At 36.1% G+C, this 21,964-nt stretch overlaps 1 protein-coding gene across 5 annotated transcripts in view; it reads left to right on the top strand.

The window, feature by feature from the left end:
• Window positions 1-21,964, top strand: part of LOC5567339 (fibronectin type-III domain-containing protein 3a) — a 241,878-nt gene that overhangs the window by 184,743 nt on the left and 35,171 nt on the right. For all 5 annotated transcript variants that reach the window (XM_021848353.1, XM_021848356.1, XM_021848354.1 and 2 more), the window contains exon 3: window positions 8,753-8,940. In XM_021848353.1, coding sequence (XP_021704045.1) covers window positions 8,753-8,940 — 188 coding nt within the window. The remainder of the gene's footprint in view (window positions 1-8,752; window positions 8,941-21,964) is intronic.

Raw genomic sequence — 21,964 nt, 5'->3', positions numbered from 1 at the left:
TGGGAAATGTCGTACAATCACTTAAAGAATCAGTAACCATTTTGATAACGAGTCCATGGCTTTCGGCACATCATACTTGATGATTTTGCAAACCAAGTCTAAATAAAAACAGTTCGAGCATTTTAGAATGACTTGGTCATATGTTGTTCCGAATACCCGGTTCCCTGGAGAAAGTGGCAACTATATTGGCGATTCTGAAAGCAAGCTTGCGACATATCAATTTTTATGAATAATGTGAAAATGTCCACTTAGGCCTATTACAATTATATTTGAAATCAAAGGGCCTGTTCGATAGCAGAGATGAATTGAATGAGTCATTTTGAGTTTGTCTTAACTTTGGATGTATTTGGTGGTTTGAATTACAATGACCTTTAGTACAAATTGGAGCAGTATTTATAGCAAACTTGGATGTTAGTTCCGTTGTTTCTGGACTACTAGGACAGCTGGTTGCTACAATAAACATAGTTGGTTACTGCGATGCAATAAGCAGGAACAGGGCCTACCACCTGTAAATTCAAAAGATTTCTGTTTAGATTCAACAAATTTCATGGTAGACTTACAGCTTACCAGCATTTTTTATTGTTTCAATAAATATACCCATTTATTCCTACAATAAATATTGTTGTTTCTAAAAATGCCTCAAAACAGCTAACTGTGAAATACAGAAAAAAAAATATATTTTTTGAAACAAAAATATCATTTTTTGGATCTATAAAAACATTTGATTGAAGTAACTGTAAGAGTCATGTAGAAACAAAAAATAATAACTGTTCATTCAATAAAACAATATTTTTATTTTAAGGTGAAGATGAATCGAAGCCAAACTTCAATTTTTCAAGAACACAAATCTGAAGAACCGAACACCTGTTTGAGCTGAAAACTTAATCGATTGGTCACCACCAGCTAGTGCCTTTTGTCCTTTCGACCTTTTGTCTTTCGACCTTTTGTCATAAATTCCCCCAGAATTGACCATCCCCTAGATTTTTTTAAATTTTTTTAGATAAATCAGGTTTGCAATTGTAGGAGTAAAAATCGAGCCAGAGCGTTAAACATGTTGTGAGTTTATTTTTGCTAATATACTCAAAAAAGTAAAGTGGACACCATCTCCAGTTGACTTAGTGAGCCAGCTTCGAATATCCGTTTTGGGTATTTGGTTTTTGAATTGAAAAGGCAACACTTAATCCTGAGGGACCGTGAAACTAGAAAGAAGAAAACATACAATAGAATAAAAATTGCATTCATTAAAAGCTGCTCCACTATGTATAAAATATATTGCTTTTTGATGTAATGATTTGATTTTCAGCATGACGGATAATAAAGTAAGGTTTTTTTAAATATATGTTGTCCCTGTAAAATGGTATTATGGTTTGGAAGACTTCACAAGAGATTCGCCCTTCTTTTCAGCATAAGCTGTTCTTCAAAGTTTGGTTGCTTCTTATGGACTTATTCATTGAATATTTACGAGATTCAATATACGTAGTTACTATTGTTATACAGATGTTATAGCATGAGATTATGTTATTTTATAATTAGTAAATTCCATACGATTGTCTTTCTGATTTTTTTGGTTTCAATTAAATTTTTTTTTTAATAATAATATTAAGTTTTACAGGGAATTATGGTTTGGAATATTTCACAAGTGGTTCTCCCTTCTTTTAATCATGGACTGTTCATTGAAGTTTTGTTGCTTCCTGAGGGCTAGTTCATTGGGTATTTACAAGATTTCGATATACGTTGCAACTATTTGTGCCGTCTGTTCGATGGAGTAACTAATGCCTCCACTCAGAAACGAAAGTTACATTTACCTTAACAACTTTCAGGAGCTTTCTATACCTGGAGAATGGAGAATTCTTATTTGCCAAAAACCATATTGTTGCCGCGCCGCTTCAGAATATAGTGCAACCGGGAACTCCCTCGGTAAAATCTACTGATAGACAGAAGAATATGTCAATTTCTGACAAGGGTTCACGACGTCAAATGAGTTGGCGAAATTGAACAACATTGGTTGAAGCAATTTGATACGCAAAATTATTGAAAGCATTTGTGAACAGTAAATTATAGTGAATTCGAAACTAGATTATCGTGTTGAGCTTAATTGAACTCCTCTAGTTCTTCACCTCTTAGGTAATAGTATGTGAATTATATAATAGAACTGATCAGAAACTTAATTGTATATTATAACCTAACAGCCACCCCATATACGCTCTCATTGAGTGCACAGCAAATTGTACCTTTAGCATATTTCCTATTGAGGCACTGAAATGTAAGTCCAACTGAATTGTCATTTAAATAATTGAACTAATTCAATAAAATTTGCAGCTTTGAAGCTGTAGAAAGCAGCTATCAAAAATCGGTGTTTATATGTTGCCCTAGTCAGCCGCAACACATATCAAGTAGTAGTAGGTAATGACTCTTTTTTGAATACTTTTCTATGTACTGAAATTTAAATGACCATTATTGCTACAAACTTTCTTGTCTATTTTTACTCGAATGTCGTTCCCTCGAATATCATTTCACCAAACGCCAGTTACCCGAATGACACTTTTCCCTGCAATCCATTCTCCCGAATGACCCGATATTTGTATGGATCGTGGTATTAGGATAGAATCACGCACTTCCACCCCCATCCCCCCCCCCCTTGAATGACCACGTGGCTCATGGACGGCCCCAAAATGGATGCAGTTCAAAAGGAAAAGAAACAATCTTCAGAGACAGAGTGGTGAACTAGAATGTACGATAAAGAAAATGAGAAAAAATGCTGAGTTCGGAGAAACTTTAAAGAACCTCTGATCAAAAAAGAATGGTGCATGTCATATGAACCGTTCATCACCCTGAAAGATACAATAAGTTATGATAATTATGAGTGCCAAAATATTTTCAAGGAAATAGGCCACTTGAGAAAACGGGGTATTCTGAGAACTGGCATTTGCGGAACTGATGTTCGGGTAAAAGAAATTCGGGGTATCGATATTCGGGAGAAAATAGCACAACCCCAATAAACTGCCCATAGAAAAGCAAAAATTATCTGGTAGTTGTACGAAAAATTCTGTACAATACAATATTCTGATGAAGAACAGCTCGCGGTGAAAGGAAATGCAATTTTCTTAAAACTAGGTAAAACAGTTTAGAATATACTTTCAAAACCTCATAGGCAAAATTCTCGCAAGAGATGTAGAATAGCAGTGTTATATTGTCTTCGCTCTGTACACTAGCATAAAGCTTGAAATGAGAAGAACGAGATAGTTACCGTACTATTAGTTCAATTTAGTGCTTTAGAAGATGTGCAAAGTGGCACAAGTCGAATATTGTGATGACCATCCTTGGATTCCGAGATATTTCATGATCAAAATCGACAAGAAAAATAATTCTGGGGAATGGTACTTTCAGGCGAATGGTACATTCTGGCAATTGGTTTTCTGGTAAATGGTACATTCTGGCGAATGGTTTTCTGGCAGATGTCATTCCGGCGAATAGTTTTCTGGCGAATGGTTTTCTGGCAAATATCGCACAATCGATCATTTTTAATGATGGATTCTTGAGCCTTAACATCTTGCAACCGCTGGCTGGGTGTAAATGTATTTTTCCTAGCAAATCCGTGTTAAGTTTCATTAACAAATTTAATAACACCACAATTGGCCATTTTCGACATCCACCCGCCTCTTTGTAACACATTTTGTATGAATACTTTTCGAATTTTATATGAGCTGCATTATCTTAAGGACACACACCCATCCCTTTCATATTAAGGACAATAAATTTGATTAAACACACCAAGTCCTGCTCTCTATTTAATGAAGACATCCTTTAGATCCACTGAATTGGTGAGTGCGTTCCATTTTTTAATTCAACTCCATGTCTAATTATGCTTATTAACTGAGTTAAGTTTTCGTACGTACAGTCAATTCTTCTTTACTCGATATTCGGTGTCGCGATATCAAGCTGGAGAACCATAGAAAAATTTGAATTTCATGGCTACCTCGATTGTTCTTTGGTTCGCATTTGGACTAGTATTGTTCTATAACGCGAAACTTCCCTAACTCAATTCTTCTTTCAATAGAGCACCATTGGCTTTTGCTCTGTAATTTGTAATGTAATCTGTAAAATGTTAACCTAATACCATTTCAGTAAGCACCCGGCGCAGCCTACTTAATTAATGTCAAAAACTATTACAATCAAAAGTGTGTAGTAATTGAAAGGCAATTAACTCTTCGGTTGCTTCGTTTCGAATGCGGTTTTCTCTTGTGGCTCATTCACGCCACGCACCCCAAAACCAAAACAACTCACCGCGCTCGGTTCGTCGGCTTGCAAGTTAATTTTTCTATCGTTTTCCCTTTACCCATTAATACGAAGATCCCGTGTGAGTGTTGAAATCATGCCGATTTTCTAGAAGGCGGCGAGGAAAGTTTTTTTAAACTTTTCTCCGCATCTCTTTTTCAATGCGGCTGCCGCTACTACACACGTTTGCGGCAATGATTTGAACGTCGACGGCAGCGAGTAACAACAAAACACATGGTCATTGATTCCATTTTATTTCATTACGGCAAATTGCACATAGGGTATGGCGCCGATGCCCGGCACGGGACCAATTTCCGTCACATTACTGAGAACGAAACTTTCCGTGTGAACCATTTAATGTTCAGATAAAACTGTAGTGTTTCCAGTTGGACATTGGACACTTTGCCAGAGTATCTCTTTTAAAATGCGGATGTCGAAAGCGAGCAATCCTTCTGTGCCTGTCGCGTCTAATGTGTAAATACGACGCAGTTATTTAATATTTAGAGGCGGCCGGTTTGCTTAGACTAGCCTAGCGGTAGGTGCAGGTTACATTATGCACGCGGGGTTTGACGCGTCATATTTATACAATACAAACGAGATCGCTTTCATTTCGTCGCTTCAAGTTGGGTTGTTACGGCGAACTTCCTCAACGAAGGCCGAGTTCCGTTCACTTGAATACCAAGTATTCGAATCGCGACGCAATGATGATGATGATGATGGATGACTACAATGGATGATTATAGGGTGGCATACTATTTCGGCAAATGCGCAAAAACACGATTCGAATCAGCAATCAATATTGAATAACTCATATATCTTTCATCACCACTTTGTGCTCACATCTGATTGAACATCCAAATCCAATTGAATCCGATTCCGAACAGGTTTCAAACTGCTAACAACTGCTCCGTGTGCAATCTCGAACTGCAATCTGTTTCATTCCGGCTACAGTAACAATTGGCAATGACATCATCCAGCGTGTCACGTGCTAGTCTGATTAGTTGCGCAGGAAAACCATGTTGCGACATGGTCTGTGATTGCTTATTATTTCTGGATTGTTCGTTAATTAAGAAACTATAACATTCATTAAAGGAATTCAGGGCTTTAGAGATTTTGTCGCTATTTCAGTGCAAGTCTTTATATAGTGTCTTCTTCTTTTTGGCATTACGTCCCCACTGGAACAGAGCCTGTTTCTCAGCTTAGTGTTCTTCTGAGCACTTACACAGTTATCGACCGAGATTTTTTTTTGTAAATCATTCTAATCCACGCTGTTATGGTTTTTTTTTCTGATTCTTGTATCAAACGTAGCACTATCAAAGGCTTCGTTATTAGTTTTCTTCTACATGAGCATGAGCAGTTACTACTACCACGGTGCCCCGACAGACCGTTATTATGCAAAAAAATTGTCCATCAAATCTGAGCACAGGGCTCGATTCCTGGGGTCATTCTGCATCTCTGGACCAATTTTAAAAAAAATCTCTAGGAGGAATTTCGAGAAATCTCGATTTGAAATTTTTAACTGAAAATTGCAATATTATCCATATTAAAATTGAAAAAAAAAACTACAAAAACGCTCAAAAAGTTAGCCAAACTGTTCTCAACTAGTATAACATTGTTACAGTTGTTATAATTAGAAATATTTACAGCTTTTCCGGCATTCGCACTAAATGACCAGCTCACTGAAGTTTGCCTATTTCATTCGCTCAATAGTTTTCGCTCCTGTCATCAAATAAATGTGCTAAGAGAGCCAAGAATAAGCGTTTTATACAGGGCAAATTGACAATGGTGTTTCATTTAGGCAAGCTTGCATTGATCGTTGCTCTCTTTACATTATTATTAAAAAACTGCTTTAGTTTTCGAAACACTTTTCAGTGTTGCACGATAAAGGATTGCGAGGTGTTTTGGCGAAGTTGTTAACGAAATAATGGATCTTTGAAGTCAGATAAGCATTTATCAAGCAACTATGTAGAAATGTCGTCTCCATTTGCAAGTTGCGGGTCCCTAAGCTGGTTACGTAATCCATGGAAGGATATATTCGCAGCTAGAACACGTGTTCTTACTACACAGAAAACATTATTATCATACGTCACACATGTTATATTGCTCTTCAACAACTTTAATTACATCTCCATCAATAAATGCCTCAGTACCAACACATCTGAACCTGTTTTTTTCTCTATATGCGACCATATACGTTTGGGTAAAGTAAATGACATTACAAGCTTGTCTTCGTAGTCCATCTTTAAAATAGTGAAACCCTGCAGGTAGATAATGATCGTTTCTTCACCATAGAGTTGATAAAAACGAGTAAATCCATTCAAATCCTCAGAAAGCCCCCTTTTAGGGCGAGATCATAAGCTATGCGAGAAATGTTTCTTCATTACGCTTGCTACCCTTACATACATGAAGAAAGCGTTTATTGTATATTCGGTTGCTACGCACCAAACAACGAATGCCATCACATAATTGCTTGTATTTGCAAGTGAACCCGCTCTTCTCATGATTCTACAATAGTTATGTTGGTGAGCGCGTGGATTTGACGATTTAGAGATCGTTTGTTCGATTCCAGACGCGTTTTGTTTTGTGTTTGTTTTATTTTTGCTAAAAACTACTACCATAACGAAGGAATCGTATTTTTTCGTCATGACGTCGAGCCTATGTGACTGGATCTCTGCGGCAAATCGTCATCCGACGCTGGTTGAGTGACGTTGACAACACTTCTTTTAGTTTCGTCGTCGACTTTTTCCATTTGACGGGAACGATTGTCTACCCTGAGTATAAGCGACAAAACGCAATATTGAACAGTAAATTCGAAAACTCTTCTTTTTTCATTCCATGTAATTTTACAAAAAAGGCTCCTCGTCTACAATCCTTACACTTGATTGTATTTGTCAGCTTAAACAGCTTTAAGTCTCATTTTGAAGTCTTTGATACTACCTGCAACAGCTAGATTTTTGTAACTGAGCCGAACGCGACCTAGAAATCAATAAACAGATTGACGATAAATCCCGAAAAAATAAAACGAAGTGAATGGTTGCAGGTATATAGAGTGGAAGTCCTAGTGAAGTTGATACTTAAGTAGTACTTAATGGGGATTTGTTTGAAATTGTTAAAGACTTTGTTTATCTTCGAACACTTGTGACATATGACAATCATGTTTCCCGTGTAGTTATAATCCTGTTGAGGCTGAGAATGTTGAACAGGATATTTTTAGGTAAAATGCTGAGGGCAATACTCGGTGGAAAACTAGATATAAACATCAAGAGTAGTACCAGATGAACAAAGAAGAAAATTGTATTAAGCAAAATAAATACGGCAGACTTTGGTGGGCTGGTCACTTAGTGTGAAAGTCGGAAAATAAGCTGGTAATTAATTATATTCAGCATAGAATGTTTCTCGTTTATCGAACGTAACATCAATAGTATATTTAAATTTATTGCTTTGATTTCATTATATTAAACGAAGCTTACTGGTTTACGCCATGTAAAAACATACTTAAGCCACTCTGGTAAGTTAAGCCAGTAATAAATATTTGTAATTATAAAAACGATAACAGTTATATAGTAGTTGAGAACAGTTTGGCTAACTTATTGAGCGTTTTCGTAGGTTTTTTCAATGTTATTGAATTTTTGTATAATATGGACAAAAACTTCAAATCGAGATTTCTCGAGATTCCTCCTAAGGATTTTTTTAAAAATTGGCCCAGAGGTGCAGAATGACCTCAGGAATCGAGCCCTGTGCTCAGATTTGATGGACATTTTTTTGCATAATAACGGTCTGTCGGGGCACCGTGACTACATTATTGCAAGAACAGATGTGCTTACACAGGGAATCAACATAAGCTACTCGGGATCAGTAGCATCGTGCAAGTACTTGTACTATCATTATTATAACAAACGATAACGGTACCAGCTCCGTTCGAATGCAGGTCAATTTGGGGATGGAAAGAAAATGTAACTAGCCATATGTGTTAAAATTCACGTTAATAAAGCAACAAAAAAAATTACTTCATGGAAGTCGAGGAGTCCTCTGCACTGCCACAATAAAACACTGGGAGTTTGGATATGAGAATAGTAGTTTACATAACAAGTTGCAGAATGATGATTTTTACAGCACAAGTCGTAATTACTTATTACTTATTACGTAATTAGAGTATTCCCTGGTCTCTTCTAGTTCGTCAGGTTTTTTTTTAGTTTCTGTTTGCTTTCTTGTTTCAGGCATGTGGTCTCCAAAGTTCCTATTTTTTAGCCATTCAGTCGCTACCAACTCTGAGAACTATACAATAATAACATGAATGGGATTTTTCTGAATGGCTCGTGATCATGAGCGGTCCGGCCGATGTATCAACACTGATAGTGCAACTAAGTGATAAGAAAAAATTCCCAGAATTTCAACTGGAATCTGTTTGTGCTCTCGCCGTTCAAAGGTTAAATTATACTAACTTGTATTGTTTTTTTTTTTGCTATTTCTTTTGCAGGTCCCGTCACAGTGCCGATGGTGTCACAGAATGGTACTCCTCCGATGGCAATGCCGGTGCAGGTTCCGCCGGGCCATGTCATGCAACAAATCGTCGACGAAAGCGGCACCCTGCGGCATGTCATTCTGTCCACCCAGCATCAGCAGCTAGGGCAAGGAGGCGTCCAGCATCACCTACATGGGCATTTTGTAAGTAATTTCCTGATGAAGTTTTCTTTCACAAGTTTTTCTTTAGGACATTTTTTCACATTTTCCTTGGGTTAAATCCTCATCCTGAGCTCATTTTGTGTATTAGAAGCTTTTTTTTACTAAATTGAGGTTGATTTTCAAGTCATTTTTACTTCAGGAATCACTCCTAGGGTTTCTGTTTTAATATTGATTTGTTTCATCAAATTTCATTCGAATTCAGTTCCACAACCAAACAAGAGTAGGCTACCTTTACACTTTCGACTTCGTGTACCTTTTGTTCCGATGCATGCAATTGCGGAGAAGTGATGATTTATTGCTGAAGTTCAAGCGAATCACCTCCGTAAGATTATTGTTTAGGTGATTGTAAATGGGGTTTAAGGCACAAACCTTTCGTAATAAAAAAGACTTCGAGGAATCATAAAAGTTCTACTCAAATGAAGTGCATAGTGCACGATGCAGATGTTTATGAATCGGAGACGGTCAGCGTTAGGAAATGTTTAGTGCAAGCTGTTCATTCCGATCAAAAGAAAATTACTGTAGAACATCAAATTAAGTACTTGTTTTTAATTATGAATCGTGGTTTACGGCTAACGGCAGTTTGCGAAAAAGGACCACGTGATTATTTAGCTGAAATCGAATTCAGGTTAATTTCTGCGCTCATGAGTCCTCTCATGGCGTAGGGATAACGCGCCCTAACTAGAGATCAGGGAGTCGTGAGTTCGATTCTTACTGAGAAGACGTGTAACTTTTTCGCAAATCTTCACATCAATTTGTCCATCTAATCCAATTGCAAATTATATGTAATATTTAGCTTTTCGGTAGTTATCAAATTAAGGTCTTCCATACCTTGTAATTTTCAACGATTACTAGCTGGATAAGGTGTTGTTGATTCAATTCTTCAAGCAGTCTCCAATAGCTGACATATACAGCATCAGGGTATTTTTTATTGTTTCAAACAACATTTTATTCCAATTAGAATACCCAAATCGAGGTGCATTGATCTAAGTTTGTGTTCAATGAGTATCTGCTCAGCTCTTGGGCAACATTTTTGTTCAAGCTGTCATTACCATTATTAAACAATAATTCAACATGCATATTTATTTGTGACTCTAAATTGTTAGTTGGGTGGTCAATACCCGAACTGCTGTAAAATACCTAATTGTGCTAATTGTGCTGTAATACATCCTCCTCGGGATGTTGTACAACAATTTGTTGTTGGTCAAATCGATGTGAATCGATCTTATGCAATGAACGGCTGGACCAAACTACAATTTCTTGCATTTTACGGAGATTGTATGAAAAAGTATTTCGCATTTAATTTTCTTTCGAGCCTATCTCATGCCAGAAAAGAAGAAGTAGAATACATGTTGGTTGTTTCCGATCAGTCTGGTTATCATTAACATATAAATCTTTATTTGACGAAACTATCTACTCGTAAAAATCACTCATAAATGACGAGGCACGGATATGTCTGATATTATGAATATTTGGGGAGCTCGTTTCGTAATAATTTTGATTACCGAAATGAATTAGCTTCAGGTTGAAAGTATCGCCAATGAAAAAAATACATTGTTGGCTAATTGTTTTTGATAGTTCGATATTTTATAGACTTTTATAAATTGCTGGTGGAATTTCTAGAATAATCTTTGGCTGTAAGCCAGAAGGAAATTGTGACCTACTACTGGAGGCCATTTGTTATATTATTTATCTCATTATTATCACTTTGCAAAAGTATATCTAGAGTTTTAGTAAAACCATAAAGCTGTCTTGAGTTTCACGAAAATTTATCAATGAAATATATCCATGGACTTCCCTGAAAATGTGTCCAGGGATTCCAATAAGACGAAATTTTACTGGGATTTTCCGAGAAATGCTTCAAGAACACGATGATTTACTCCATGAATTCCAGAAGAATCTCCTCAGAGATGCTAGAGCAAATCCGCCAGATTTTTTTTGTTCCTTTTTTAAAATAGTTGTGAAAGATTTTTTATACATTTTAAGAGACTATCGCGCTGAAGACGAAAAATCATAAATAAAGCCATTAATAATCCTTCAAGAGCTCCTCTAAAGACATCTCTTGTATTTGTAGTGGGATTTTTTTCAAAAATTACTCTATTTTTGTAAAGGAAAAATCTACTAACAATATTAATACTTATAAGGTGGTTTAAAACATTCTTGCAATAATGATTAGAAGATTTTTTCAAGATATCGGCCAGCAGTTCCAATAATGACACTTACAACCTTTGTACTAAGAATTTCTTCGTTTCAGAAACATCTCGACGTTTCATGCAAAAATAAGGTCTTGGCGAAAAAAAAATGTATGGAAACTTTTTTGCACCCGTGTGAAAAAAGCCATGCAAAAACAGAATCGATGTAACCCACGGGATTCGAACACACGACCCTCATCATGGTCATGCTGAATAGCTGCGCGTTTACCGCTACGGCTATCTGGGCCCCAATTTCTAGAACCTGGAATTGTTTTTTTTAACCTGGAAAAACCTGGAAATCTCAGGGAATTTCATTTCTGTAAATGAGTAGACACCCTGTCTGTGCATAAGCGATCCAATGGATCATAGAGGTAGCCATGAAAACCAACTTTTACTACCGTTATCCAGCTCGATATCGAGATACGGAGTATAGAATAAGAGAAAGTTGACTTTATTTTGAAAAATTCTGAAATTCACTCTACAGTAGCCAAGCAAGGCAAATCACAGTCAGCGAAGCCAGTGAAAATCACGCCCATCGCTGCTGTAGGCAAAAAGCATTGAAAATAGCAAAACATCCGTTGCTAAGGGCAACCCAAAATTACTGTAGAAAAATGTTCTATTCCAGCTTCATTTCCCGCATTTAGAGCCTTCAATGACACTAATGATTTAGAAATCTCATGTACCCAACAAAGGCGTCTTGATGAGATTCATGTTTTTGAACTACTGTACTGGGAGAGCCACGTGATTTTCGCGAAATTCAAGCCTACTACTATTACCACTCCCAGCACTGACTATAACAATAATTAGATAATTTCAAATTTATTTTAATAAAATTAGCCAAATTGAAGTAATTTATTCAAGCACTTCTCTGATGTACATCATTTTTGTATAAAAATAGTCGATTTAAGTCGTGGGAAAGAAAGAGCTTACTTATATATTTTTTTAACAAATAGCATTTTTTGCATTTGTATATTCGTGTTACATCGTATGCATTTATTCTCGGGAACACGAGCAAAGTTTTCTTGATCGAAGAAACAAAACCGAATAACTACAACCACTTCTGTCAAAGTATTCAAGCCCCCAGAAGCGTCTAAAAACGTTAATGACCGTCGAAGTTCATTCTAGTAATCATTTGTCACCGTCGCTGTTTAAAACACCATTTGAAAAGCGTGGAAAGGTCACAAAAAGTGACAATGGAATTTCCGTGACAAAAGCCGGGGATTTTTTGGCAGGTTTTTAATTCCTTACTTGTGGTGCCGTTCGTACTGTGCATACTGCTGGCGGCTCGCAGTGCAAGAGCGCGTATCACACAACCGGTACAGCAAAACAGCGAAACAATGAGTTGTTTGCGGAGATGACTGAGCGGGTCTGAAAACAAATTTGATTTTGCACAACCTCGAAACCGGCGGATGTTTTGAGGTTGCTTTGATCGCTCTAGCTAACAATAATTAAAAACCTCAAAAACAAACTATATCCAAGCATGCCGATTTGAGAACGTCCTTGAGTTGAGCTGCTGCAGTGGTCTATACCTGTTGCATTAATTGGAAGTTGTGTCCCAAGCAACGGTGTGACATCGCTCAGGTTGCTTTGATCGGAATCAGAAATAAGACACCGATAGCACATTGCCGTCCAGCTTCGGAGGTCATTGTACCCTGGAATGGCAGAATCGACACTTTTTTCATTCATAACAGAATTCGGTTAGTAAATCGCTGAACCAATAAAAAAAATGTAGCTTTTCGCAGTTCTATTTAAATATTTCATTAAACTGAACCACTGCAAAGGTTGCATTGAAGTGATTTGCTGTACTCGTCAATAATTCGCACCCATCACCGTAATTTTGAACAGTGAATGCTACTCACTTTCATCTGATAGAGACACAATTGCTCAGCTATCAATGCTGTAATTATTTGAAGTGTATGACGTTGACAAACAAATGACAGTGTTGTAATATCAGATGATATGCAATGGAAATGACAAACCATCCATCGTTTGTGGTCAATTTTACTTGGCGTCAACGACAATTATTACATGCCGCCTATCAATCAACGCTCAATCCGAGAAGTGGTCGCTGACGAAACCGGCCAAATTTAAGAGATGTTTCAGAAGTGGCCTGGACATTGTTGATTGGCTCATAATTAGCTTACGCCTGGGACATACGCAATTGTGTTGTGAGCTGCTTAGATTCCAGGTTCTTGGGTGGCTTCGATATAAGGCTCATTACTCATCTCAAAAAATATCCATGGCCAACCAAGGAAGAGTTCGAAGTGCGGTCCCCAGAAAAAAAACGCCTGTCCAATATAATTTTGCAACCCGTTAAACTGGCACCGAATGGAGCCGCCTGTTGGTCACAGTAATAGCAGTAATAATCATAATCTGATCACATCCGGAAGTTAAACTTCCTGAACAAAAACAACCAAACAAGCGATTCGTGTCAGAATGATGGATGTTGTCGAGTGAGAGAGAGAGAGACAGGGTAACATGTGAGAAGTGAACGAAAAAGAATTATAAACCCACACCAACTGAAACAGTTGGATGTACGCACTTGGGACGGGAGTCCAACTAGTACACGGTCTGGTTTGATCATTTCGCTGTCGCCGAACGACACATGATAACGACCGAAGTACATATAATAAAAAATATATTCGTGCAATTTTTATGGCCAAACCGGCTTGAAATTAACGGTTTGGGCTGCCTCATTTGGATTATCGGATGGAAAACAAATACTCCACTATAGCTTCTTAACACATTATTGGTTAACTGGTTTAGTATAACATTTTTGTTAAATATAAACAAAAGGAGTAAATGAGAAAATAATCATCTGAGAGCGTAACTTCTGTTACTATAAAAAAACTATAGGGAAAGTGTACCAGTTATGGCCATAGCGGTTCCCTATTTGGCCATATGTGAAATTTCGATAACTTTTATATTTTTTATATTTTTGAATGTTTTAACATCTAGATACATCCTTTATCTTGCTGCTAAAACACACAAAACTTTTCCGAATGTGAAGAAATTCAAGTTAACACGTATGGCGAAATATGGAACCACTATGGCCATAACTGGTACACCTACCCTACTATAAAAAATGGAGAATATTGAAAATTACCAAAAAAAAATAAGGTTATTTATTTTTATCTCAAATAAAGGTTAGGTTAGGTTAGGCTTATAGAAGGGATTCTACCCAGTCAACATTTCGGTTGGTATATTTTTTGCTATACATCATTATACAGTGGGATTCCGTTTTTGGCATGCTCCGTTTTTGGCATGCTCCGATTTTGGCACCCCCCGATTTTGGCAACAAAATGGATCCGTTTTTGGCAACATTTTTCAATTCCTTTAAAATTTGTAAATTTTTGTAAATATTATCGTGTCTGTTGCTTTTGTCACTTGAATAGCATGTCAACTCCACACCGATTACATTCCAGATCTCCTTTTTCGTCGATGTTTCCCCAAATCTCACCAACTACTAAGGACTCGCGTACCCGCTTATTTACTTCAGAATGGTCATTGGTCATACATAGGCAACGTTTCATGACACCAATAATCTCCACCAGTATTTCAACTTAAGACCAATCTCTTTTCATAGGCATTCATATTGAGTGACCAGCCCACTTGAGTCTGCCAGTAGGTGATACAATAAAAAAACACTGATCTTCAAATTTGGAACAGCTTGTTCGAAAAAGCACCAGCACCGACATAAGAGCAACAAAAAATCTATGACTTACACAGAGTTACAATCATAAATTTTGTCTCGCTGTCTTTATTATTATGGATTTATATACATTGCGTATGTAAAAACACACCGCAATAATAGATACAAATATGTACAGCAAAATGTCGTGTATTATAACTTTTTTTTAAATTTCATTTAATAACATGACAAATGCGAATACAGTCCAAATTACAATTTATTTTCAATAATACCATTCAAGCTGCGATAAATACGACTGAGAGTATTTTCACTTTTTGTCTGTGGTATTGGTGTGTATATTGATCTTTCTGCGTCAACTATTTAAAGCTACGTTCTCTCTTTTTTATAGACTCTATAAGGCGTTAGATTTGTTAAGAGACGATCCTGTACAAGATTGTTAATCAAGGATACGGGTCTCAACATCATCAAAATGTTCCTTACGAGCTGAGTCTATGAGTTTCCTAACTGTAACCTGGAGATCCCTTAAGGGATTCTTCGTTCTTGTGGGACTTTTCAGAAATTTTAACGAATTCATGAGGATATCTGCAGATTCCAAGTGGACACTGAGAGCTTCTTGAGGGATCTTTAGAGTGTATAACTGGTTATGGAGTATTATGTCCAAAAGCTGGCGATTCTTAATAAACTCTAGGGCGTCCTGTAAATTTTAAGCGGGATAATGTGAATTTCTAGTAGTATTTTTAATATTTCCGGCGAAAGCTTGAGGATTTTGAAAAGGTTTCCAGCGGAATTTGAGGTGTGCTAGTGGTAGCCTAATAATAATAAACTTTTATTTTTTTTCATCGGAGACTTGAGAATTTTCGGCAACATCGCAGCGGAATTCTAAGATGTTAACTCATAGCAAAATCCTTAGCAAGATCCTGAGAACTCTATGCGAGATCCTACGGATGCTTGGCAAGATGCTTCAGAGCTCAAGCGTTTTTTTCTGTAGATTTCTTATGAGAACCTGAAGATTCCTATAAGGTTCCTGAGGTTTCATAACAGGATCCTGTAAATTTCAGTTGATTTCATAAGGCAGGTGTAAAACATATATCAAGCTGAATTAAAAATTATTTCAAGTAAAAATTAAATTCTACACAATTACAAGATATTTATGCATCTTCTCATGCTCATGTTTGCCCTTTTGATACAGTTAACCAATCATTATAAAATGCTTTACTTTATAAGAAACATAAATTGAAGGAGCAATTCCAAACTTACCGAATTTTTCAAATTTTACGCTAAAGTCCAAAAGTTAAACTGATTTTAAATGTTCATTTAATTATAAAAAAGGTCATGCCGTTTTGCAATACCCAGCGCTTTTGATTCGCAAATACGTCTTTAAAAGAAAACATTTTTTCTCTCATAGTTTTAAGAAAATGTCCAGTTCTTCAATAAAAGTCACTTATGCGATTATTGGTTTTACAAGGCCCTTTTATACAAAAATTATGCATAAAACTTCTAAAAAAATTGTTGACGTTGAGGCGTAAAAACGCGACCAGAAAATCGTTTGCCAGATTTAATATTACGGAGCTATAGATTCATAGCATAGTATAACCCTTTGGGAAAATGCTTCGAAGTGAGCCTTTTCGAAGTCTCAACGTCTTATGATTCCATAAAAATGATGTATTAACATTGTAATGATGCTTTCAAAACCAATAGTTGAAAAATAAAATTTGAAATATGGGTTCCGATTTTGGCACGGTTCCGTTTTTGGCAACTGAAAATTTCAACTTTGTTGCCAAAAACGGAATCCCACTGTATATGAATCAAATCACTCGTATAAAATGCATGAAAACGCTATATACACACCAAAGTGGAGGCCATATACGCACTTCGCACGACTTTTTCAGACTTTCCATAGTCAGCAATACGATGCCACAAAATTCCGATAAAAATTAAAAAAAAAAAGTTTCCAGTGAGACTCGAACACCGGACCTTTGGATCCCTAAACCTGTACCATACCACTACACCATAGACCGCTACATGAATTTAGTGTGATTATTTGCCAACATGAAAGGGAGTTTGCTATACAGCACACACGCTTTGTTGTTCTTTGAAGCCCACCGCCAGAAGATACCGACCTCGGGTGGCAAATTTTGCTAAGTTATTGCGATTTCATTTAATGCTTATCTGCATTGATATATGATCTGTCAGTTTATACAATTTGATGCGATTCTAGATTATACTATTTACGGCATGGTTTGTTGTCAACAAAGTTTGTCGACAATGAATCGTAGTGGAGAATTATATACAATTTGTGTTAACATTTATTCGTTTTGATTTGACATATTGTGCGATTCTGATTTTTTACGTATGAATATGAGATTTTTGGCGCACATCCTTATACGATACGTGGTTCACTGGGTATGGCTTTATATATATTTATTTTTATTCTGTATTTTTTTTTAATCACTTTAGTTGAAATATTAGTTCCTTTAAACTCGTAGAAGTAAAAACGGTGAAACAATATATGTTGAAATTCAAGCTATGTATGAGCTGCTGTGAAAATTTAATTTACATTGAGATCTAAAAGTACATTGTATGGAAAATCGAAAAAGTTGCAAATGTATTGTCCGAAACTGTACAACTGTATTTTCGTTAATTTCTCCGAATGATATGAAGGTCATTTTTTAATATTCCATTGCCAACATTGGGGCGTAGCCAGGTTCTCCATTAGGAGAGGCGAATAGGCTCGAACATTATTCCACAAATTCCATGACAAAACGAGTTGCTTAACGGTTAGATCATATGCTTGATTTGAAGGACTGCTGAATCGAATCGAGTGGCGGTCTCATCGATTAAAAACTTCACTCTGGGCAGTGAAACCAACAACTTTTGCTACAGCATTTTATTGTACAGTTTTTTTACTATAATCAAAAACATCTCTCCAGACAGTCATAATGCGAAATGAGAGATGTTTGGTAGTTTTAAATGTTGTGATAGCAAAATTGAACATAAAAGGAGCCCCACGTCAAATTGCATCGCGGAAAACGCTATATAAAATTATCTGGTTGGGTGGAGGTTGTTAGGCCATAAGGCCAAAAGGATCGTTAGGCCGAAATAACATTTGGTCATTTACTACTGTATCTAATGGCTTACACATTTATCAGTGTTTTTCCTTCTTTTAATCAAAGGCTATTGTTTTTAGTCATGTTTCACAGCGGCTATTGTGATCTTCTAAGTAATAGAAATTATTTTGATCTGACAACTAACAATCCGTTTTACCTGAAAATTCATCCGGTGGTCTCTTGGTGATGCAAATTTTCCTGACTTATCTCTCTTATCTCGGCGTAACGGCATTCGGAAATCAAAATGGTTTTATTTTTGGCTCAAATTTTGGCTCATAACAAGTTTTTTATGACTTTTGAAACTTGTTTGTATATTTGAAAAATTGTATTTTTATATAATCTACAAATGCCTGGGGTTAATTTAACGTATAATATAAAAAAATGTATATTTAATATTTTTCTACAATCAACCTATCACAGAAGAATAGCATGATGGTATTGGAATAATTTTAAAACTGTTTTTCCGTTAGTTACACGGAAAACATAATAGACTCCAGAAAAAAAAAATAATAAAAATTAAATATTTTCTAAAGTACGGTAAAAATTTGAATTTTTATTATTGCCAAAAAGTCAGGAGAGGCTTCAAAAAAAAAAGAATTGGAAATGATAGGGATGTTCAAAAATAAAAATTATAAAAATCAAAAACCAAAATTCATAAATTTGCAAATAAAAATAAATCATTGCCCAAAACGTGTTTAGAACGATTTTAGATAACGAAAAATAATATTTATATCGAAAATAAAAATTTAGGTATTAGAGGGTTAAAGCCTTTAGACCTATAAGCCTTTTCTATTCTTTGAAAGTCAATGAAAAAAAATAATTGATGGCTTCATCAACTTCAATGAAAATATCTCTCTGTAAAAAGAAAAAAGAATAAGAATCTCTGTAAATATCAACTTGCCTGTCAATGACAAAGAAGGAGCATTAGATAATGCATCCTTTAGGTCTATGAGTTCAGCCATGGAAGCAAGGAGCTTGGATAAAAGTATTATCGAATGGGTTATGGCTATATTCAACAATCAGACAATTTCTGCTACTACTACTACTACTAAGGGATCTACTAAGGGACGTCCTCAAGGAAGAGTGTTATCGCCCTTACTGTGGTCTCTTGTAGTAGACGAACTCCTTAAAAATCTAAAAGATCAATGTTTTGAGGTAATTGGATACGCAGACGATGTGGCCATCGTGGTTCATGGAAAGTTTGTATTGGGGACTCGGTTTTAAGTGAGGACACGAAAAACTGAATAAAATTACAACTAGCTTTATTGAGAAACCTCTGTACTGGATGGAGTGCTAGTTTGGATTGATCTGTTATGAAAAATAACAAAGTACGGCTGCTACGCTAGTAACGATAGTCAAGCAGCTTTGAATGCTCTAGAGGAATTTACATGTCGATCAAAGTTAGTGTGGGAATGCGATTGGCCAGTAGGAACGAAGTTACATTGTACGGGGTGTCTGGCCATTGTGGTATTGAGAGAAACGAAATCTAGCAAGACAGGATGCAGCTTCGAGCTTTGTCGGCCCTGAACCGGGCTATACTGAATCTTAATAAAGGAAATTTTGAGGTAATAACTGGTCTGATGTCCGGTCACTGCCCAAGTAGCTATCATCTTAAAAAGGTAGGTAAACTTCATTTCTCAATTACTCTGTAACTGCGGAGCATTGTTTGATCAAAGAATGTCAATGATATTTGTTTTTCGATGTGAAAGCATATTTGATGAGAATTAAATAAAATATGGGCCTTACCACAATATTCCTAAATAATGGAAGCAGTGGTTAAAAGGTTCTACAGGCGAGGAAAAAATAGATCACAAAAAGATGATAAACCGAATTTTATACTATACCATTTAATTCCACTAGAGTGTGTATCCTATGACTGATACGCGTATTTCGACTTCAACTGTAAGGCCGTCTTCAGTGTCTTATTCTAGTGGAATTAAATGGTATAGTAGGCATTGAGAAAATAGCGCTCAAAGTTTGAAGTTTGCATTCTCTAAATTCGGTTTTTCGGGACGCAAAAATTTCACAGCCGTCAAAATCATTATTTGTTTCCTTGTTCTGCATATTTATAATTTCATACTATCAGGGTGTCCATCCATCCGGGAAATCCGGGAAAACCGGGAAAAATACCCGGGAACTTGAAGAACACCCCGGGAAAATATGTATTTTAAACGTATGACTACCGGTTTCTTTAAATTTCAAGCACTGTGGGCGAAATTTTTCCCAGAAGATGCACTCGTACTCTCACTATCACTATCTTTTAGTGGTTTGGTAGAAAGATAGGGTAGATGTACCAATTATGGATGCAATATGTCAACATTAATGATAAAAATCAAGTTTTAACCGTGTTTCTAAAACGTAGGCATGACTTGTTGGTGTCAATTACTAGTTTAAAGCCTTGCGAATCTATTGATTAAAACAGTTTTAGTACTAAATTGACTTTAAACTGCTAAAAATTGATTTTAAAAAGCGTTGTCTTTGTACCAATTATGGCAATAGCGTTCCTAACATTCGACATAAAAGTGTACCAATTATGGACTATCGAATATTTGCACGAAATTACTTCAAACGCCATCCAGAGCGAATGATAATGCAATGCAAATATGTAATGAAGTGATAGCTCATAAAACTTTCCAAAAATTTTGAGTTAAATAGATTTTAAATTAATTTATTGCAATGGGTTCATGGGAGAAAATTAATTTTCGAAAATGAGTCGAAATGTAGTGTAAATGTAAATTATGATACAAAACAGCATTTATGATCTCACATTACCTTTTCAGTGCCTAATTTTAACGAAAAAAGAGGGAAAATTCAAAAATCGAGTGTCACTCAAAACCCTTCTCTACCATGAAATTAGCATCTTCCGCTTGCGAACGTTTTCGAAAGTGTGATTGAAAAATCTTAGTAATTGAGTACAAAACACGAAGATAATGCCTTACCAAACCATCTCGTCGTGGAAGTAACCCGTGAAATAGCTTTACTTCTTTTATTTCACTGATCAAAAAATGTAAACAAACCGCCTCCAGAGTATTGCCATAATTGGGCTCTCATACACTCTTTGTACCAGTTATCGACATAGTGGAAATAACACGATTTCCAAACTAAAACAGAAGATTTGATTGCACACCAGCTACATTTATTCATTTGTTCTCACTAGGCATCATACATTCATCGGTTGAAGCAGTTTTTTTCGGATGAAAACATACATTTCGTAACGGGTGTCCCTTAGCAAACTGCTAAGAAGGTGACATAAATGTGAGGCAAAATTTTCAAATGTTCATTTTTCGAAGCTTATTGCACGAATGTTCTTATCAAGGTTTAGTTACCATCAAAAACAAATAGTTTTATCATTGTTGTGAACATTAGCCGTTATATTCTAGTGAAACAATAAGAAAAATCTCTTTTTGTTCCCACTATTGCCATAATTGGTGCTATAGCCATAATTGGTACTTCTACCCTAGTTAACAATTAAGATCTATTAAATATTTCTAGTAGGGTAGTTAGTGATTCATGACTAGGTTCTTGGCGAAATTTTCGTTTGATTTCTATTCAAATTCATGGCAAATTTTTAATGAAATCTTTGCTGGGATCCTAACGGGAATCGAATCGATAATTGACCAGTTTCTTGAAAGATCTTTCTGAAAGATCACTAAAATTATTATTAGTAAATTGCAAATAAGGCTTTAAGTGGATTCTAGAAAAGATCCTTGAATGATTCTGCTTGAAATTTTCTAGTAGATTCGCAGTTATTAATAAAAAGCTAAGTGAAAAAATACATGGCTTATTTCTTGAGAGATCTTCTGCTATCCTGGACAGATTCATGAAAAGTTCCGTTTGGCGGATTTCTGGGATTATTTATGAAACTGATTCTTGATTAAGCCTTTTCTGGATTAGGTACTAGTTTGACTATGACACAGTTTTATGTGGTGCCCCTGACGAGATTTTGTATGGATTTATGCAGGGTTGGTAGGCTTCAGGCCTGGTAGCGAGTCACTTTGCAACAAAAAGTCATTAAATTCTTTTTTTTTCGTAAAAATGATCACCAAAGTTACTATTTT

This window comes from Aedes aegypti, chromosome 2, assembly GCF_002204515.2.
Source record: "Aedes aegypti strain LVP_AGWG chromosome 2, AaegL5.0 Primary Assembly, whole genome shotgun sequence".
Taxonomy (NCBI): Eukaryota; Metazoa; Arthropoda; class Insecta; order Diptera; family Culicidae; genus Aedes; species Aedes aegypti.
Note: the sequence above shows the minus strand (reverse complement) of the source record. Positions and strands in the feature narration are given on the sequence as shown.